General features: G+C 45.6%; 1 protein-coding gene across 1 annotated transcript in view; it reads right to left on the bottom strand.

The window, feature by feature from the left end:
* The window catches only part of LOC130490885 (transcription factor CP2-like protein 1), a 55,622-nt gene that overhangs the window by 4,357 nt on the left and 32,384 nt on the right, over positions 1–18,881 (bottom strand). The window contains exons 12-15 of the mRNA XM_056864688.1: positions 14,839–14,921; positions 14,100–14,245; positions 4,679–4,730; positions 3,228–3,346 (exon numbers count right to left, since the gene is read on the bottom strand). Coding sequence (XP_056720666.1) covers positions 3,228–3,346; positions 4,679–4,730; positions 14,100–14,245; positions 14,839–14,921 — 400 coding nt within the window. The remainder of the gene's footprint in view (positions 1–3,227; positions 3,347–4,678; positions 4,731–14,099; positions 14,246–14,838; positions 14,922–18,881) is intronic.

The following is an 18,881-nucleotide window of genomic DNA, read 5'->3' as shown; positions in this document are numbered from 1 at the left end:
ACTATTTCTCTGTAGACAAATATATTGGACACACAAGTTGGAACAATTCAGCCCCTTAACAACATATTACACAGAGAAGTCTGTAAAATATTTTAATGGTCCCATACTCTGTGCTTTTCTGGGGACTCAAGTGTGGATGTAACGATGCCAATTAACTAAAACTATATATAAATATGTATGTATATATGTAGCTCAATCTTTACTTTTTTTCTGACCATGTTACAATATTGTTGTAATCTTGGCTAAATTTTGTATTGTGGGAAAACTTGCAAAAAAGAAAAATTCCAAATCCTTGGCATTTTGTGGCTGTGCAGGACAATATGGTAACTGTATGAGGAGAAAGCAGAAGCTGTAATTAACTTTGCACTTCAGATGGAATTTTTTTTTTTAGTACAACCCATGGCTAGATAGATCTGGTTGCTTCGCTTCAAGAGAAACCAGTTTTGTGTATTTACATGTTCACAGTGGCTTTGCCTAAGTGATCCTGAGGCCTGTTTCACACATTATACAAGGTGTCTGGGTTTGCTGCAGAGTATACATCTGGCTGGTAGCTATAGCCAGTCACACCTCTCCAATAAATGTACCTAACTAATACATATGTTTGCCACATTCACACTTTAAATTTATCTCATATACAATATGTAATTCTGTAGCAGCTTTCACAATGCCATGTGAGCTAAAAGACTGAAGCTCTGGTCCACCCAGATTAATCTTGTGCATGCAGCAGACCTATCTTCATTGTTTGCTCTGAAGGGTCCTATAGATTTTCAGATATACCCGCTGGCTTTGGGTGTCCCATGCAGACACAGAATTTTGGATCGTGACTCAGGTGTTTCCAACAGACCTCCTCTCTCATTCTAGACCTAAGAATAAGAACTTAATCTGTTTGTACAAATGCATGATGTGTATCTAGCATAAAAATAGACACTCTTGGTTATAATTATATTCTCCCCTTCAGTGCTGAACAATTTGAAGCCATTAAAAGAAAAACTTTCCCAGCAGATGGCAGTAAGAAACAGCCGTATTTCACTCTTAATTTTAATATAAAAGGCTTGGACAAATACAGCAACGCCCAAACAAAAATATATATTTAAACAAAATATTGCAGTTAACACTAATAGGAAGTGATTTAAGAGGTATATGGGCATATACAATTTCTGGGGGCGGGGGAGACTTTCAAAAGTTGATGGCTCAAGAGAAGGTGGGAGGGGGTTGTTCGTGTTTGCAGAGACATGGCGTAAAGCTAGAGTCAACTACAACTTGCTTGAAAAGTATCTGTCCGTCAATGTTTGATGAATAGTGTGGCAAAACTTGACATCCCAACTCCTGCAATCTGGATGCATTCAGCAAAGCTAGGAAATAATGGTTTTCCAAGCTTGTGTACTTTTTACCTGTTATGGAGAACTGGCCTGCTGCAGAAATGATCAGAATTGCAGAGCATTTGATGTTTTAAGGAATATATTGTTATGGGGTTCTCCCCCCAGTTGTGTGACTCTCACCTACCCTACATACTTCTATTATACATCATGGCAGTGATGGATCCCTCCAGCATGAGGCCTCCTCTCCCATGAGAGCACCACCTACCATTGCATTTGACAGCACAAGTCCCACCTGGCACCTTCAACAGATAAACAGGAACACTGAGGCACCGGAGAAGGTCTGGTGGCCTAAGGAATGGTCCAGGTGTTTCAATAGAACATCAACGTGCCCTTTAGTTGAGGGGTGGGGAGGTCTGAGAACGACAGCTAAGCAAGCAAACTCCCTGACTAGCTCTAATGTGGGCTAGTTAGTGGCATTCAAACATCTGCTCAGGCCAGACGGATGAATTACTTCAGCGACTCACAGGTAGAGGGCACTTTGTTGATAGACTTGCAGAGAAGAATGGTGAGAGTTAAGCTCCGTAATCTTTGAATTGCCTGTGCAGATATAGCCAAATTATGTATGGATGGGGGTCTTTAATCTTACAGAACGACCTCCACTCTCTCTCTTTTGTGCAACAATCGCAAGTTCTAGCATCTTACCTCTTGGCACTAGGTTTCATTCAGACCTCTTGATACACCATTAAACCCCAGTTAGTTGTGATGCCTAAATGTTCTCAATTGCAGTAAACTGAGATTTAAAATTAGGATTTGGTCATCAAAGTATTGCCCCTTTCAGATTACTCTTCTAAACCAGATGTCAGCTGTTGCTGGCCTGTTTCTGAATAAAGCGATACAGAGACAGGTGTTTAATGCAGCTCATTTCAATCCATCTATGAGTCGTCTCTGAAGCACTCTGGCCATTTCAAACTGTACCGCTCCCCCTCCCCCTGCTTTTTCTCTGGTGTGTTCTTTTTTGCCTTTTAACATTCTGAGATTTGTGCTACAGCACCCATAGCAATCCAATGCATCCCAGTGCTGGTAATATAGCACTGAATTGCTATATCACCAGCATTGGGAAGCATTGAATTGGTACGGTGCTATAGTGCAAATGTCAGGATGTTTTTAAAAAGGCGAAAAAGAACATGCTGCAGAAAAAGGGGGGGGAGTGGTCCTTTCAGAAGTGCTCCAGACATTTTAAACAGCACACTGCAACGATTCAGAAGCACAAGGAAAAACTGAAAAAAGGAGAAAGTAGTTTTCATAAACAACAGCTGAGCCCCGGCATGCCAACAGGACACATGTGGCTTTGTCTGAAAAGGTAAAACAAAAAAATGTTAGCAGCTGGGAGCCAAAACGGTTGTGTCGGAAATGACAAAATCTGTTAGCAACTGGCTACTAAAATAGATTATTATAAGGGCAGTTTGAAAGGGGCCTTGGTATTAGTTGTGGTTTGTTATGTTGTCTGAATTCAGAGTTTGTTGAAGACTCCTTGCAGGAGCCTAGACATAGAGACAGCTGTATAGAGTTGATGTCTTTCCTTGCAGCATGGAGGACAGGAGGCAAGAAGTAGGCAAATGGGGGTTTCATCCCAAGCTATGATTCATTACTTATGTTTGATAAGTTATTAAAACAACAGTTTAAACAATTGGCAGTTTATGGAGACTACTGAATGCAGCCCAAGTTCTGTTTTTAAAAAATCAATGCTTAAAAAAAACCCATGCTGTTTTCAAAGAAATCCCTGTATTCTGCCCTATGCAATGGAGATCTGATTTGATGACTTTCTGTGTAATTGTGACAACTCTCTGCTGCTCCCTCTGTCCACTAACAGAATTTTTGCAATACGCTTTCATGCTGAACCACCCCTACCCCCAGTTGTGCAAATTTCAGTTCCAAGATGGCAAGCTCGACAGATTTGCTGTTTTCTGATACAGTTGGCCTCCTGTAAGGGGAAAGCAGCTTCAGTTCCAGATGTTGAAGAGTCTCTCCTTGGGAAATCTCAGGACACAATGAGCTTGGTGTTGGTTGTGCTGCATCTGTGTTGGCACTGCTCTTCGTGCGGTTCAGCAGCAAGCCTTCTAGAAGATCCCAGTCTATTTTAAAACTAAGTGATAGCCTTCTGAATTCTGCACTGTAGTGATACATGAGAGAAAACCCGTCACTAGTGAAGGGGGTGTGAACGGTGTTTTTTATTGTAGGGAGCAACGGCATGAAGCCCCTGGAATTCTGTCACTCTAGGACTGATGCACATATTTTTAGGAGCTGTGGCTCAGTGGCAGAGCATCTGCTTGGCATGCAGAAGGTCCCAGGTTCAGTCCCTGGCATCTCCAGTTAAAAGGACTGGTCAAGTAGGTGATGGGAAAACCCCTGCTTGAGACCCTGGAGAGCCGCTGCCAGTCTGAGTGGACAATACTGACTTTGATGGACCAAGGGTCTGATTCAGTACAAGGCAGCTTCATGTGTCCCATGTGTTGCCCATGTAGACTCTCTAAGGATGTATTCTGGGAGTTCCCAGCTGGAGACTTAATTCTCAGGGGTGTGCAGGCCACCTGTAACTTAGGGCTACATGTAAGTTTCCCCAGCAAGGCAAGCAGTGGCTTCTTGGGGCTGTTTCCCAAGAAACTCAACCTCGCCCTCACCTGTATCTGTAATCTCTTTCCCATCTCTCATTTTAATGGAGTGGCAAACTCCAGAGGGGCACACACATTAACCTATTGCAGTGTCCCATGGTCCCTCAAGATACTTGATGCATTTCTTGCAGTCTAAGCTTTTGTGTTGTTGGATGGACAAAGGGTTATCCTCAGCTGGCAGACAGGTACAGGGGCTATGACATTTCTCTTTCCAAAGCCAAGATGAGAAGCAACCCATTTGCAAAAGCAGTTTGGATCCCACTGACTATATCTTTTTTCACTGCAAGATGTGAATTCTAGCCCTGCCCTGCTCCCCACAAACATATGCCCCAATTAATGTGTATGTCTTCAAAGTAAGAAGAAGAGTTGGTTTTCATATGCTGACTTTCTCTACCACTTAAGGGAGACTCAAACCAGCTTACAATCACTTTCCCTTCCCCTCCCCACAACAGACACCCTGTGACGTAGGTGGGGCTGGGAGAACTCTAACACAGCTGTAACTTGCCCAGGGTCACCCAGCTGGCTTCGTGTGCAAGAGTGGGAAACCAATCCAGTTCACCAGATTAGTGTCTTCCACTCTTGTGTAGGAGTGAGGAATCAAACCCAGTTCTCCAGATCATACTCCACTGCTCCAAACCACCACTCTTAACCATGCTGTAGTAACACAAGAACAGGGAAGCTTGTGCTTACCTTTTGTTACAGATGCTATAAAGCATGACTCATCTGGGAGATTTCTGACCATCTGTGAAAATCGAACAAGAGAGCAAATGCAAGGTTAGATGGTGAGATTTTAGTCCCGATTAAGAGTGATCTGGAATTGCCAAGTTAAAAAAAAAATCCCAGATCATAGAATCATAGAGTTGGAAGGGACCACCAGGGCCATCAAGTCCAACCCCCTGCACAATGCAGGAAATTCACAACTACCTTCCCCCTCCACACCCCTAGTGACCAGAAGATGGCCAAGATGCCCTCCCTCTCATCATCTGCCTAAGGTCACAGAATCAGCATTGCTGACAGATGGCCATCTAACCTCTTCTTAAAAACCTCCAGGGAAGGAGAGCTTACCACCTCCCGAGGAAGCCTGTTCCACTGAGAAACTGCTCTAACTGTTAGAAAATTCTTCCTAATGTCTAGACGGAAACTCTTTTGATTTAATTACAACCCGTTGGTTCTGGTCCAACCTTCTTGAGCAACAGAAAACAACTCGGCACCCTCCTCTATATGACAGCCCTTCAAGTACTTGAACATGGTTATCATATCCCCTCTCAGTCTTCTCCTCTTCAGGCTAAACATACCCAGCTCCTTCAACCTTTCCTCATAGGACTTGGTCTCCAAACCCCTCACCATCTTTGTTGCCTTTCTCTGGACACGTTCCAGCTTGTCTACATCTTTCTTAAATTGTGGTGCCCAAAACTGAACACAGTACTCTAGTTGAGGTCTAACCAGAGTAGAGTAAAGCAATACCATCACTTCGCATGATATGGACACACTACTTCTGTTGATGCAGCCCAAGACCGCATTTGCCTTTTTAGTTACAGCATCACACTGCTGACTCATGTTCAGTGTTTGGTCTACTAAGACCCCAAGATCCTTTTCACACACACTACTGCTCAAACAAGTCTCCCCCATCCTATAATTATGCATTTGATTTTTCCTACCTAAATGCAGAACTTTACATTTGTCTTTGTTGAAGTGCATTTTATTAGTTCTAGCCCACTTCTCCAGCCTGTCAAGATCATCCTGCATCTTGGCTCTGTCTTCTACTGTATTTGCTACCCCTCCCAATTTAGTATCATCTGCAAATTTAATAAGCATCCCCTCTATTCCTTCATCCAAATCATTTATAAAGATGTTGAACAACACAGGGCCCAGTACAGATCCCTGAGGAACTCCACTAGTCACTTCTCTCCAAGTGGACGAGGAACCATTAACTAGCACTCTTTGGGTACGATCTGTCAACCAGTTGCAGATCCATCTAACAATAATAGGATCTAACCCACATTTTCCCAATTTGTCAAATAGAATACTGTGTGGAACCTTATCAAAAGCCTTACTGAAATCTAGATAAACTATGTCTACAGCATTCCTCTGATCCAGCAAGGTAGTAACTTTCTCAAAAAAGGAGATAAGATTAGTCTGACATGACTTATTCTTGAGAAACCCATGCTGGCTCTTAGTGATCAGATCCATCCTTTTTAAATGCTCAAGGACAGACTGTTTGATGATTTGTTCGAACACTTTTCCTGGTATAGAAGTCAAGCTGATGGGTCGGTAGTTACCCGGATCCTCCTTTTTCCCCTTCTTGAAGACAGGGACAACATTTGCCCGCCTCAAATCTTCTGGCACCTCACCTGTTTGCCAAGACTTTTCAAAAATAATGGACAGAGGTTCCGAAATTACATCTGCAAGTTCTTTGAGTACCCTTGGGTGCAATTCATCTGACCCAGAGGATTTTGTTTCATTTAAAGAAACCAGGGGTTTGTGCACTACCCCAATGCCAATTCTAGGCTGCAAATCCCTTCCCTCATCACATGTTCTGTTTATGCCTTGTTGAGCACCACTTCCCTCACGAGAAAAAACTGAGGAAAAGTAGGAATTGAGGAGTTCTGCCCTCTCTTCATCTTCTGTTACAATTTCACTTTCCAGTCCACACAATGGGCTTATCTTGTCCTTGTTGTTACTCTTACTCTGTACATCGGAAAGGAACCCTTTTTTGTTGCGTTTAGCATCTCTCGCTAGCCTAAGTTCATACTGAGCTGTAGCTTTCCTAACACTCTCCCTACAAGCACTACTTATTTGCTTATATTCCTCTTTGGTTACAAGGCCCTCCTTCCACTTCCTAAATGAGCCTTTTTTATTTCTCAACTCTTTGAAAAGCTGTTTATGGAGCCACCCTGGCCTCTTTAGGCTCCTCCCATTTTTCCTTCTCATAGGAATGGTTTGGGATTGCGCCTTCAGTATTTTATTTTTAAGAAATGCCCACCCTTCTTGAACTCCCTTCTCCTTAAGTATTTCTGACCATGGGATTCTACCTAGCATAAGTTTAAGTTTGTTAAAATTTGCTCTTTTGAAGTCTAACCTACATGTCTGACTACGTACAGGTTTTCCTCTCTCCAAGATTGTAAATTCCAAGAGTACGTGGTCACTACTACCCAGGGTGCCTACTTTAACCTCTTCGACCAGTTCTTCCCTGTTGGTGAGAATCAAGTCTAAGAAAGCAGACCCCCTTGTTTCCCTGTCCACCTTCTGGAATAGGAAGTTGTCAGCAAGACAAGTCAAGAATTTATTGGATCTTGCATTTTTAGCAGCGTTGGACTTCCAACAGATATCCGGGTAATTAAAATCTTCCAAGACCACCATGTCCCGTCTCTTTGAGAACTTTGTGATCTGGTCTAGGAGCGTCCCATCCAAGTCCTCTGCCTGGTTTGGCGGTCGATAGCAGACCCCCACGAGAATATCACAATTATTTCTTATTTCTTTTATGTTTACCCATAGTCTCGACTGCACTACCATGCTCAGATTCATGTACTTCTCACAAGTGTACACATCTTTGACATACAGTGCTACTCCTCCCCCCTTCCTTATCAATCTATCCCTTTTAAACAAGTTGTACCCCTCAATCTTAATATTCCAATCATGAGTGACATCCCACCAAGTTTCAGAAATGCGTATTAGGTCAAAATCCCCTTCCTGTATTAGGGCTTCAAGTTCTTCCTGATTGTTTCCCATATTCTGCGCATAAGTGTACAGACATCGGAATCCATGGTTTATGTGCCCCGTGGTTTTCGTTTCTGTACTTACCTGTGAGTTCATGTTTCCTTGCATACATGCCACACCCTGCACATCTTTATTGTTCTCGTCTCCAGATATTGTCAGCATACAAGGCTTTAAATTGTTGTCTCGCTCCCCCATAGGATTTAGTTTAAAGCCCTACTGATCAGGTTTGCAAGGCTCTCACCAAACACATTTTTTCCTACCCTCGTGAGATGTAAACCATCCCCCGACAGAAGAGCTTCTCGAAAGCGTAAGCCATGGTCCAGAAATCCAAACCTTTTTTTACCACACCACCTACGCAGCCAGTCATTAATTTGGAGTATTCGTCTTTCCCTTCCTAAGCCACGACCTTCAACAGGTAGAACTGACGAAAACACAACCTGCGCCCCCAAGTCCTTCACCTTCTCACCCAGAGCCATGCAGTCTCTTTTAATACGTTCTGGGCTGTGCCGGGCAATATCATTTGTTCCCACATGAACAAGTAAGAAAGGGTAATAATCTGTGGGCTTGATGAGTCTTCCTACTCTTTCCGTCACATCCTGGATGCGTGCACCCGGTAAACAGCAGACCTCTCGGGACAACAAGTCAGGTCGGCATACTTTAGACTCTACCCCTCTCAGGAGGGAATCCCCAATTACGAGAACACGCCTCTTCCTAAATTGTGGGGCGGAAGATCGAGTCGTCCTCATGCGCAGGAGCCTGAGGAATTTCTTTCACACTTTGGGGGGATAGCCCTTGTTCCAGTGGTCCAGAATCAGTATCTATCGGGAGATCCTGGAACCGATTGCTGAGCAAGAGAGGATCAGCATGTGTCCTGATTTTCTTATTCCTGTGGGCCATATTCTTCCATGCATCCTCCTCCTGCGTTGTTTGTACCTCCATTTGTTCAGATTCCTTACTCTCCTGCTCCTGTTGCTCGCGAAAGAGAGCTTCATAAGTTCTGTCCATGAACTCTTCACCTTGCTTTAAAAAATGGAGTGTGGACAAGCATGCCTCAAGACCCTGTATCTTCTCCTCCAGCAGGGCTACCAACTTACACTTGCTTCAAGTGTAATTAATGTTACCCTCAGGTAAAAAGACAAACATGCCACAGACCTTGCATGTTACTGCCTCGGCTCCCTCACTAGCCACAATGCTGTGATCCATTTCTGAAGTTTCTTTCCTAGGCTACTCTGATAGTTCCCCTGGCAAACCTTCTTTCAAGGCCCTCCTTGAAGAAGTAAAACACTCAGCACATAAAAAAAAAATATTACAAAACCCCCAGGGCAAGAGCCCTTCGGCTCACGCCTCTGGCAAGTAGAGCCTGTTTAAATACTCTCAACCCCACCCTCAGCAATCAACAGCACAGCAGTTACCTTCAGCCAGCTACAGCTAGATAAAACAACAAAGAGAACCAGTCAGAAACCCCCCTCCAGCAGGCTACAGGCACTCACACACACAGAGCAACCTCAACTACTGCTCCCCAGCCACTGAGGAAAACACAAACTTTACAGTAAAACTTTCACTGACCTTTCTCTAAGCTCCTTCTCCCAGCTGCTCAGGCCAGCTTCTGGCAAGCAGAGCCTGTTTAAATACTCTCAACCCCACCCTCAGCAATCAACAGCACAGCAATTACCTTCAGCCAGCTACAGCTTTCTCTAAGCTCCTTCTCTGTCTCTCCCAGCTGCTCAGATACCTTGGTGGTAGCTGCAAGGATGGCTAAAACGGATTTTAGGCAGTCAATAAAACCCACTGGCATTATGGGTAGAGCAGGTGTCACAGTCATGATCTTCATGTTCGTTTAAATCAACTGAGATTTTTGTGAATAGTCTGCTGTGAAATCATGTTCTCCATATCAGCCTTGTCAAAAATGGAACATGAAAGACGAGCTTTCTTATTGGAGAGGTGTAATGCCTTAGACTCAGCAGAGACAGAGTGGTGGTACACTAAAATTTTTGCAGAAGAACGCAAATGCCCATTTTGTCCGGATCAAGTAGACTCCCTAGCCCACATTGTTTTATCATGTCCATAAAATAATACTGTACTCCCTGGATAAAACAGCTAAAGACACTTTTGGAGAAGTGGATACTGTGTTATCTGCTGTCAAGTAAATTGGTCAATTGTGAGAGAGATGTGGCAACTTTTCTCTTTATAGTGTCAAGGAAAAATTAAATTTAATTTCTCCCTTTTTTAAAGTGTGAAATGGTAGATGAACAGGCCATGGCTGTTAAATCTAGGGAAAGAAACATGTAACTATAAACCTGTAAACTGCTTCTCAGCATATGCAAAGTGCATTTTCTATATGGCTGGATAGCCATGACCCGACAGCCTGTCCCTGTATTTAGGGTCAGGAACGAGGTGTCCCCAAAGTCGCAGGTAGGGTAGCGAGTGCCACCACAAAGTGGCTGCCACAAGAGCAGAGCCAAGCAAAATGGCTGCGGATCGCAAAATGCTGGGAATTGCCAACTCAAGCTGCTGCCTCTGAATGGTCACTCTGTGCGGGCCTAAGGAAGTGATCGTGGCTGTAATAGGGTTGCCAGCTCCAGGGTGGGAAATTCCTGGAGATTTGGGGGCAGACTATGGGGAGGGGGGTCAGCATAGATGTGAAGCCCCCGGTCCACCCACCACAGCTGCTATTTTATCTGTGGAAGTTATCGCTCTAGATCAGTTGCAATTCTGGGAGAACTCCAGGCCCCACCTGGAGGTTGGCAACTCTATGGCCAAGCTGAGTGCACATGACTCATGTTTGCCCAGGATGAGCACAGCATGGTGCCAGTCCATCAGCAGGTAGGGGGAGAGCGTCTTCCCACCTGAAGGCTGGCATCCTTACCCCTGGGTGGCCTAGGCAGAGCATTGTTTACCAACACGTGCCTTTACATATTGCATTTAGAGTCAAAATAGAGAGGTGACACATTAAAGCGCAGAATCTTTGTCTTACAACACATTCTTTTCCTCTTCTCCCCCCCCCCCCCCAGTGAAACTGCCCCAAAACCCTTTGCCGCATTTCACCTAAAATCTGACAAGGGGGAAACTGCGAGACTCACGGAAGTGTCCCATCTCCTCCCTTCCAACTCACCGATCTACACCCTCACCTGGCCACCCCGCTGCCGCTGCTCACACCGTGGTGAGAGGGGCAGCGGGGGCGCCTGCTCCTTCCCTGCCTACATGCATCACTGCTGCCTCCACAGCTGGGGGAGGGGAATCCATGGTAGCAGCTGCAGCTCCTCCCCTGTTCATTTGCATGTCTTGCCACTCCTTCCACAGCTCACACAACAGGAGAAGGTGCATCTCCTATTACCAGGGGCCTGCCCACATTGCTCTCCCTCCATGGATTTCATGGCAGGGGCAGAAGCAGTTCATGCAGCAGTGGGGGGGGGCAAGGGGTGGTTCCTACTATTCCCCTGCCCACCTACATAAGCATTGTTTATGTAGTTCACACGGTGGCAGGAGTTGGCATGATTTCCCGTTCCTCATCTCTGCCCCATGTCTGCCTGGTGTGGATGAGACCAGGCCAATGGAGGCACTTGGTCTATTTAAGGGACTTTATTATTTTGATTTCTAACCTCCCTTCCATTTTTAAACAACTTCTCAGATTTTTCTGCAAAGCTGGGGGTTCCCTCAAGTTTGTAGAAAGATCTTCTTTTCTCTCTGCATGGCCCCAATCTGTGGATTTAAGTATCCACAGACAGGGCCATGTTGAGAAATAGATTTATTGATCATACAGCCACAGGAGGACAGGACAAATTTTAGTGGCCAGAATTTGCCCATGGACTGTCATGCACTAGAGGGACCTCACTCACCCCTGCATTAAGTTTCTGGCAAAAGTAATGTTAACATGAGGTCTGTTTCACACTTTCATAGTCACTCTGGCTGGCATGACTTTCACTTGCTGACAAGCATTTGCCAATTAAACACCATGGGCATTTATTTCATATCACCCACATCAAAACAACAAGGATTTGTGGCCCCTTAAAAGGGAGCCAGAGCCCTTTGGAGACAGTTTGCTTGTTTATCTGGCCCCGCATTTCAACCATCCTGTCAGAAGCAGCCACAGACCGCTGAGAGTCCAGCTGTTCCTCTTGGCAGGAGCCCTCCGCCACCTTTCTCCAGCCTCAGCTAGAGAGCCAGCATGGTGTAGTGGTCAAGAGCGGTGGACTCTGATCTGGAGAACCGGGTTTTATTCTCTACTCTTCCACACGAGCAGCAGACGCTAATCTGGTGAACGGGATTCGTTTCCCCACTCCTACACATGAAGCCAGCTGAGTGACCATGGGCTAGTCACCCTCTCTCACCCCCACCTACCTCACAGGGTGTTTGTTGTGAGGAAGGGAAGGTGATTGTAAGCCGGTTTGATTCTTCCTTAAGTGGGAGAGAAAGTTGGCATATAAAAACCAACTCTCCTCCTCCTCCTCCCTCCTCGCCTCTCCTTTGTGGCTAAATTTCCAACTGCTCATGGAGACCGAGGGGCAGCAGAGACAGAGAAAAGAAACCCAGAAAGGTAGCCAAGCTCTGAACTACAATCCAGTGGCATGTGAAAGGCTACCTACATTGGTGCCACTGGTCTTCTGCTTAATTTTAGAGCTTGAGGAAGGCAGCCAGGGGCTTCTGCTTCCCTGTGTGTGCCCCTTCTAGCTATCTCTGCCTATTGGAGAAGGGGCTTCAGAATTCTCAGCGGTCAGACCCTGGCTTATGCGTGGCTGGTGTTTAACACAAAACCAGGTTCTCTTATCGTGTTGACAAACAAATGCTAAGGGGCCAGGTCAATGCTGTCTTGCGCTGTCTCTGCTCTGCTCTTTCAGTTCCCCATCGGGGAGGAGAGGCAAAGAAGGCAAGCACAGAGGTGGGGACAGGAGGGACAGTGGCACTGCCCCCAAAATCTCCTTCTACAGGCCTACTTCTCTGTAGGTCTTGTTATAGATCCGACCCTGGCTCAAGCGATATAGCTGGTTCATGCATGCGCATGTGATGGTACTCTGGGGTTGACATTCATAACCTTCCAGTCTGATCTGGTATGCTATATGTGGTTTAGAAGAAGAAGAGTTGGGTTTTTGTATGCCAATTTTCTCTACCTTTTAAGGAGAATCAAACCACCTTACAATCTCCTTCCCTTCCTCTCCTCACAACAGACACCTTGTGAGGTAGGTGGGGCTGAGAGAGTTTGGAGAAAACTGTGACTAATCTTTGGTCACCCAACTGCTTCATGTGGAGGAGTGGGGAGACGAACCTGGTTCTCCAGATTAGAGTCCACTAATGGCTAAACCACTCTGGCTAACAGCTCTTGTGTAAGATCCTTGTGCCAATGCAAAGCCACAGGTTCTGGGTAATATGCACAGGGGACGACACAGCCCCAAAGCAAGCAGAGCCAACCAGTCTGGGCAGTGGTGCTGGTGGCGTAGGGTCTGCTCAGCTCAGCCACAGCAGCACCAGGAAGGGTTGAAGGGCTGGCTCACCCTGGTTTGGTTGCATGTATGCAACAGAAATATTACATGGAAGGAGCGGCTCAACAAGGTGTTCAGCTGCACAGTGTCAGTGCTTGCACAATCTGATGTGAGGAGGAAGCCCGCCAGAATTTCAGCCATGCTAACAGGACCAGGGCCACAGAGGCATGGTGAAATCCTCAAGTAGTAAATACGAAGGCCCAGAGCCAGCTCAGATCTCAATTGGCCTGCTCTGGTGTGAGTTTTTGTGTGGCAACAGGATCCGGCTGCCTAGTAAAATCACCACTGTCCAGGTGAGGTCAAACTGAGTAACCGAGAGCTTCTTTACCCTTCATGCTGCAGCTTGATTCCATCAGAATCTGCCACATGCACCAGGCACTGTGTGATCTCTGAATCCCTAAATAAATCACTGCCAAATATGCAGGACTAGAAATAGAATCATAGTTGGAAGGGACCACCAGGGTCACCTAGTCCATCCCCCTGCACAATGCAGGAAACTCAAAACTACCCCCACATCCCCAGTGACCCCCCCTCCACAACATGCCCAGAAGATGGCCAAGGTGCCCTCCCTCTCATCATCTGCCTAAGATCACAGAATCAGCATTGCTGAAAGTTGCCCATCTAGCCTTTGCTTAAAAACCTCCAGGGAAGGAGCACTTACCACCTCCTGAGGAAGCCTGTTCCACTGAGGAACCGCTCTAACTGTTAGAAAATTCTTCCTAATGTCTAGACGGATCCCTGGGGGCCACCAATGTATGTCAGTGTTTGGGAATATGAACCCCCCTTTTTTACGCTAGTGATTTATCAGTGAGCTAGGCTGTGCAGCACAAAGTATATCTAAGGTTTCCTGTGGCTACAGAGACTTCGAAGGAGCCCGGGAGGGAGAGGAGTTCCCTGTCCTTAAATAGGTTTCTCCATACCTGGTCACTGACTAGGATGTGAATTCCTGCAGGTCCCTGTCTGGAAAGCTGCTGGATTTGGTTGGCTGGGAGGCTGAGGAGTTCAGCCAGTTTATTAGTCAGCTCCGTGGCAGTTAGTTCTTCCAGATACAACTCCTGGTAAATGGCTTTTCAGACATGGAAAAGACACAAGAAAAATTGTACTTTAAAAAGATATTGAAATTTGTGCATATTTTTAAAAGACAAGCCAGTTACATACACTAATCTCTTCCCCCCGCCAAACCCCTCTCCCCAAACCAAGTTTATATCAGTTCCTAAGGCAGAGGTCCCCAACATGGTGCCTGTGAGTGTCACAGCGCCTGCTGATACCTTTTTTGGCATCCACCAAGTGTTTTTAAGAAGTGGGAGGGGGAAGGTTGGCTTTTGCCCAGCAGGGCTTCTGATTGACTATTGGAGATTTGAATGCAGATTTGTTTAAATATTGCTTTAGCAGCAGCTGCCACCACAGCACAAGGATCTGCACTGCATTACTGAAGTTAACCTGTGGGCAATCATTTTGTGGCTGGCCCCACCTCCTGTGATGGCCATTTGGTTGCTGTGCCCACCATGCAGTGTCAGAATTCCAAATGTGCCCACAGGCTCAAAAAGGTTGGGGACCCCTGTCCTAAAGGGCATGACTTGCTTAATCCCCCCTTACTCCTGCGGGACTTTGGCAAATGAATATATTTCACCATGCATTTGATGAAGGCATTGAACTTACCAGGCACAGGTGTGCTGGGACTGTCCTCCCCACTTGCTTCTACCTCTCTGGATATGTAAAGGATGAGCCGAGGATGCACACTCCTAGGGGACGGAAGGGAAGCTGAATCGTGGTCTGCCACTTAAGAGCTGGTGTGGTGCAGTGGCTACAAGCGTCAGCTAGGATACTCCAGAGCTGTCCTCATCAGGGGGCCTTAAGCCAGGGATTCTCTCAGCCCCAGCAACACTGCATGCAACCTGGGGAGCATAATACTCCCACCCCAGGATCGTTGTAGGTATTAAGCCCTTTTATGCAGGGACGTTTCCCCACGGTCACCCCCGCCGTCTGCTTCGGGGCTTCCTTTTGATTATGCATGCCTTTTCTTCCCATCAGAGGTCGCCTCGTGCTCCCCACACGTTTTGCCCATGTTTTCCAGATGCTGTTCTAGCCAGAATCTGGAAAACATGGGCAAAATGCTCAGGGAGAGCGAGGTGACCTCTCACGGGCGGAAAAGTCATACATAATCAAAAGGAAGCCCCAAAGCAGTTGGCAGGGGTGACTGCGGGGAAATGTCCCTGCATAAAAGGCCAAAGCAAAATGCCTTTGAATACTCAAAAAGGGTTATTTGCATGCTAAGTACTAGTGTGTGTGTGTAAAGTGCCGTCAAGTCGCAGCCGACTTATGGCAACCCCTTTTGGGGGGTTTTCATGGCAAGAGACGAACAGAGGTGATTTGCCAGTGCCTTCCTCTGCACAGCAACCCTGGTCTTCCTTGGTGGTCTCCCATCCAAATACTAACCAGGGCTGACCCTGCTTAGCTTCTGAGATCTGACAAGATAAGGCTAGCCTGGGCCATCCGGGTCAGGGCAAGTATCAGGTCAGGAAAGTACTAGCATCTACATTTTTATTTTGTATTTATTTATTTACATTATTTATAGTCCACCTTTCTCTCTTGGACTCAAGGCAGATTAGACAGAGTGAGTCAGTACAGTCAACAAAATGGCACATTCAATGAACAATGCACTAGGATTGTAGAAGTCTGGGACCAACCAGAAATCTAAAAGAAGCAGAGTTGGTTTTTATATGCCAACTTTCTCCAACGCTTAAGGAAGAATCAAACCGGCTTACAATCACCTTCCCTTCCCCTCCCCACAACAGACGCCCTGTGAGGTGGGTGGGGCTGAGAGAGCTCTGGGAGAGCTGTGACTAGCCCAAGGTCACCCAGCTGGCTTCATGTGTAGGAGTAGGAATACCAACCCAGCTCACCAGATTAGTCTTTACCGCTCCAAACCACCACTCTTAACCACTACACCACGCTGTTTCTGAACTGAAGCATGGCATATGTATTAACAGTATTAACTTCCTATTCCAGAAGGTGGACAGGGAAACAAGGGGGTCTGCTATCTTAGACTTGATTCTCACCAACAGGGAAGAACTGGTCGATGAGGTTAAAGTAGTAGGCACCCTGGGTAGTAGTGACCACGTACTCTTGGAATTTACAATCTTGGGGAGAGGAAAACTTGTACGTAGTCAGACATGTAGGTTGGACTTCAAAAGAGCAAATCTTAACAAACTTAAACTTATGTTAGGTAGAATCTCATGGTCAAATACTTAAGGAGAAGGGAGTTCAAGAAGGGTGGGCATTTCTTAAAAATAAAATACTGAAGGCGCAATCCCAAACCATTCCTATGAGAAGGAAAAATGGGAGGAGCCTAAAGAGGCCAGGGTGGCTCCATAAACAGCTTTTTAAAGAGTTGAGAAATAAAAAAGACTCATTTAGGAAGTGGAAGGAGGGCCTTGTAACCAAAAAGGAATATAAGCAAATAACTAGTGCTTGTAGGGAGAGTGTTAGGAAAGCTAAAGCTCAGTATGAACTTAGGCTAGCAAGAGATGCTAAACGCAACAAAAAAGGGTTCTTTTCCAATGTTCAGAGTAAGAGTAAGAACAAGGACAAGATAAGCCCATTGCATGGACCGGAAAGTGAAATTGTAACAGGAGATGAAGAGAGGGCAGAACTCCTCAATTCCTACTTTTCCTCAGTTTTTTCTTGTGAGGGAAGTGGTGCTCAACATGGCATAAACAGAACATGTGATGAGGGAAGGGACTTGCAGCCGAGGATTGGCATTGGGGTAGTGCACAAACACCTGGTTTCTTTAAATGAAACAAAATCCTCTGGGTCAGATGAATTGCACCCAAGGGTACTCAAAGAACTTGCAGATGTAATTTCAGAACCTCTGTCCATTATTTTTGAAAAGTCTTGGCAAACAGGTGAGGTGCCAGAAGATTGGAGGCGGGCAAATGTTGTCCCCATCTTCAAGAAGGGGGAAAAGGAGGATCCGGGTAACTACCGACCCATCAGCTTGACTTCTATACCAGGAAAAGTGTTCGAATAAATCATCAACAGTCTGTCCTTGAGCATTTAGAAAGGATGGATCTGATCACTAAGAGCCAGCATGGGTTTCTCAAGAATAAGTCATGTCAGACTAATCTTAAGTCATGTCAGACTAATCTTATCTCCTTTTTTGAGTAAGTTACTACCTTGCTGGATCAGGGAAATGCTGTAGACATAGTTTATCTAGATTTCAGTAAGGCTTTTGATAAGGTTCCACATAGTATTCTAGTTGACAAATTGGGAAAATGTGATTTAGATCCTATTATTGTTAGATGGATCTGCAACTGGTTGACAGATCGTACCGAAAGAGCGCTAGTTAATGGTTCCTCGTCCACTTGGAGAGAAGTGACTAGTGGAGTTCCTCAAGGATCTGTGCTGGGCCCTGTGTTGTTCAACATCTTTATAAATGATTTGGATGAAGGAATAGAGGGGATACTTATTAAATTTGCAGATGATACTAAATTGGGAGGGGTAGCAAATACGGTAGAAGACAGAGCCAAGATGCAGGATGACCTTGACAGGCTGGAGAAATGGGCTAGAACTAATAAAATGCACTTCAACAAAGACAAATGTAAAGTTCTGCATTTAGGTAGGAAAAATCAAATGCATAATTATAGGATGGGGGAGACTTGTTTGAGCAGTAGTGTGTGTGAAAAGGATCTTGGGGTCTTAGTAGACCAAACACTGAACATGAGTCAGCAGTGTGATGCTGTAACTAAAAAGGCAAATGCGGTCTTGGGCTGCATCAACAGAAGTAGTGTGTCCATATCATGCGAAGTGATGGTATTGCTTTACTCTACTCTGGTTAGACCTCAACTAGAGTACTGTGTTCAGTTTTGGGCACCACAATTTAAGAAAGATGTAGACAAGCTGGAACGTGTCCAGAGAAAGGCAACAAAGATGGTGAGGGGTCTGGAGACCAAGTCCTTTGAGGAAAGGTTGAAGGAGCTGGGTATGTTTAGCCTGAAGAGGAGAAGACTGAGAGGGAATATGATAACCATGTTCAAGTACTTGAAGGGCTGTCGTATAGAGGAGGGTGCCGAGTTGTTTTCTGTTGCCCCAGAGGGTCAGACCAGAACCAACGGTTGAAATTAAATCAAAAGAGTTTCCGTATAGACATTAGGAAGAATTTTCTAACAGTTAGAGCGGTTCCTCAGTGGAACAGGCTTCCTCGGGAGGTGGTAAGCTCTCCTTCCCTGGAGGTTTTTAAGAAGAGGTTAGATGGCCATCTGTCAGCAATGCTGATTCTGTGACCTTAGGCAGATGATGAGAGGGAGGGCATCTTGGCCATCTTCTGGTCACTGGGGGTGTGGAGGGGGGAGGTAGTTGTGAATTTCCTGCATTGTGCAGGGGGTTGGACTTGATGGCCCTGGTGGTCCCTTCCAGCTCTATGATTCTATGATTCTAACGAGACACAAGCAGTGCAATAATTACATAATCGGATCCTACTTTCAGTAAGCTATACACAGCAGTATAGACCACAGTCCCTAATCATTTATCCAAGTAAGTTTGTGAAACCATTTTGTACAGTACTACCTTATTACCTGTGCCAAATCCTCTTGAATAATTCAGTTTTGCATAGTTTGTGGACAGCCAGGAGAGTGGGAGCTTTCGGCCTTTTATGCATGGCTGTTTCCCTCTTGGTCACCCCTCCAATGACTTTGGGTCTTTGT

The sequence above is a fragment of the Euleptes europaea genome, chromosome 18 (genome assembly GCF_029931775.1).
Source record: "Euleptes europaea isolate rEulEur1 chromosome 18, rEulEur1.hap1, whole genome shotgun sequence".
In the NCBI taxonomy this organism is placed as follows: Eukaryota; Metazoa; Chordata; class Lepidosauria; order Squamata; family Sphaerodactylidae; genus Euleptes; species Euleptes europaea.
Note: the sequence above shows the minus strand (reverse complement) of the source record. Positions and strands in the feature narration are given on the sequence as shown.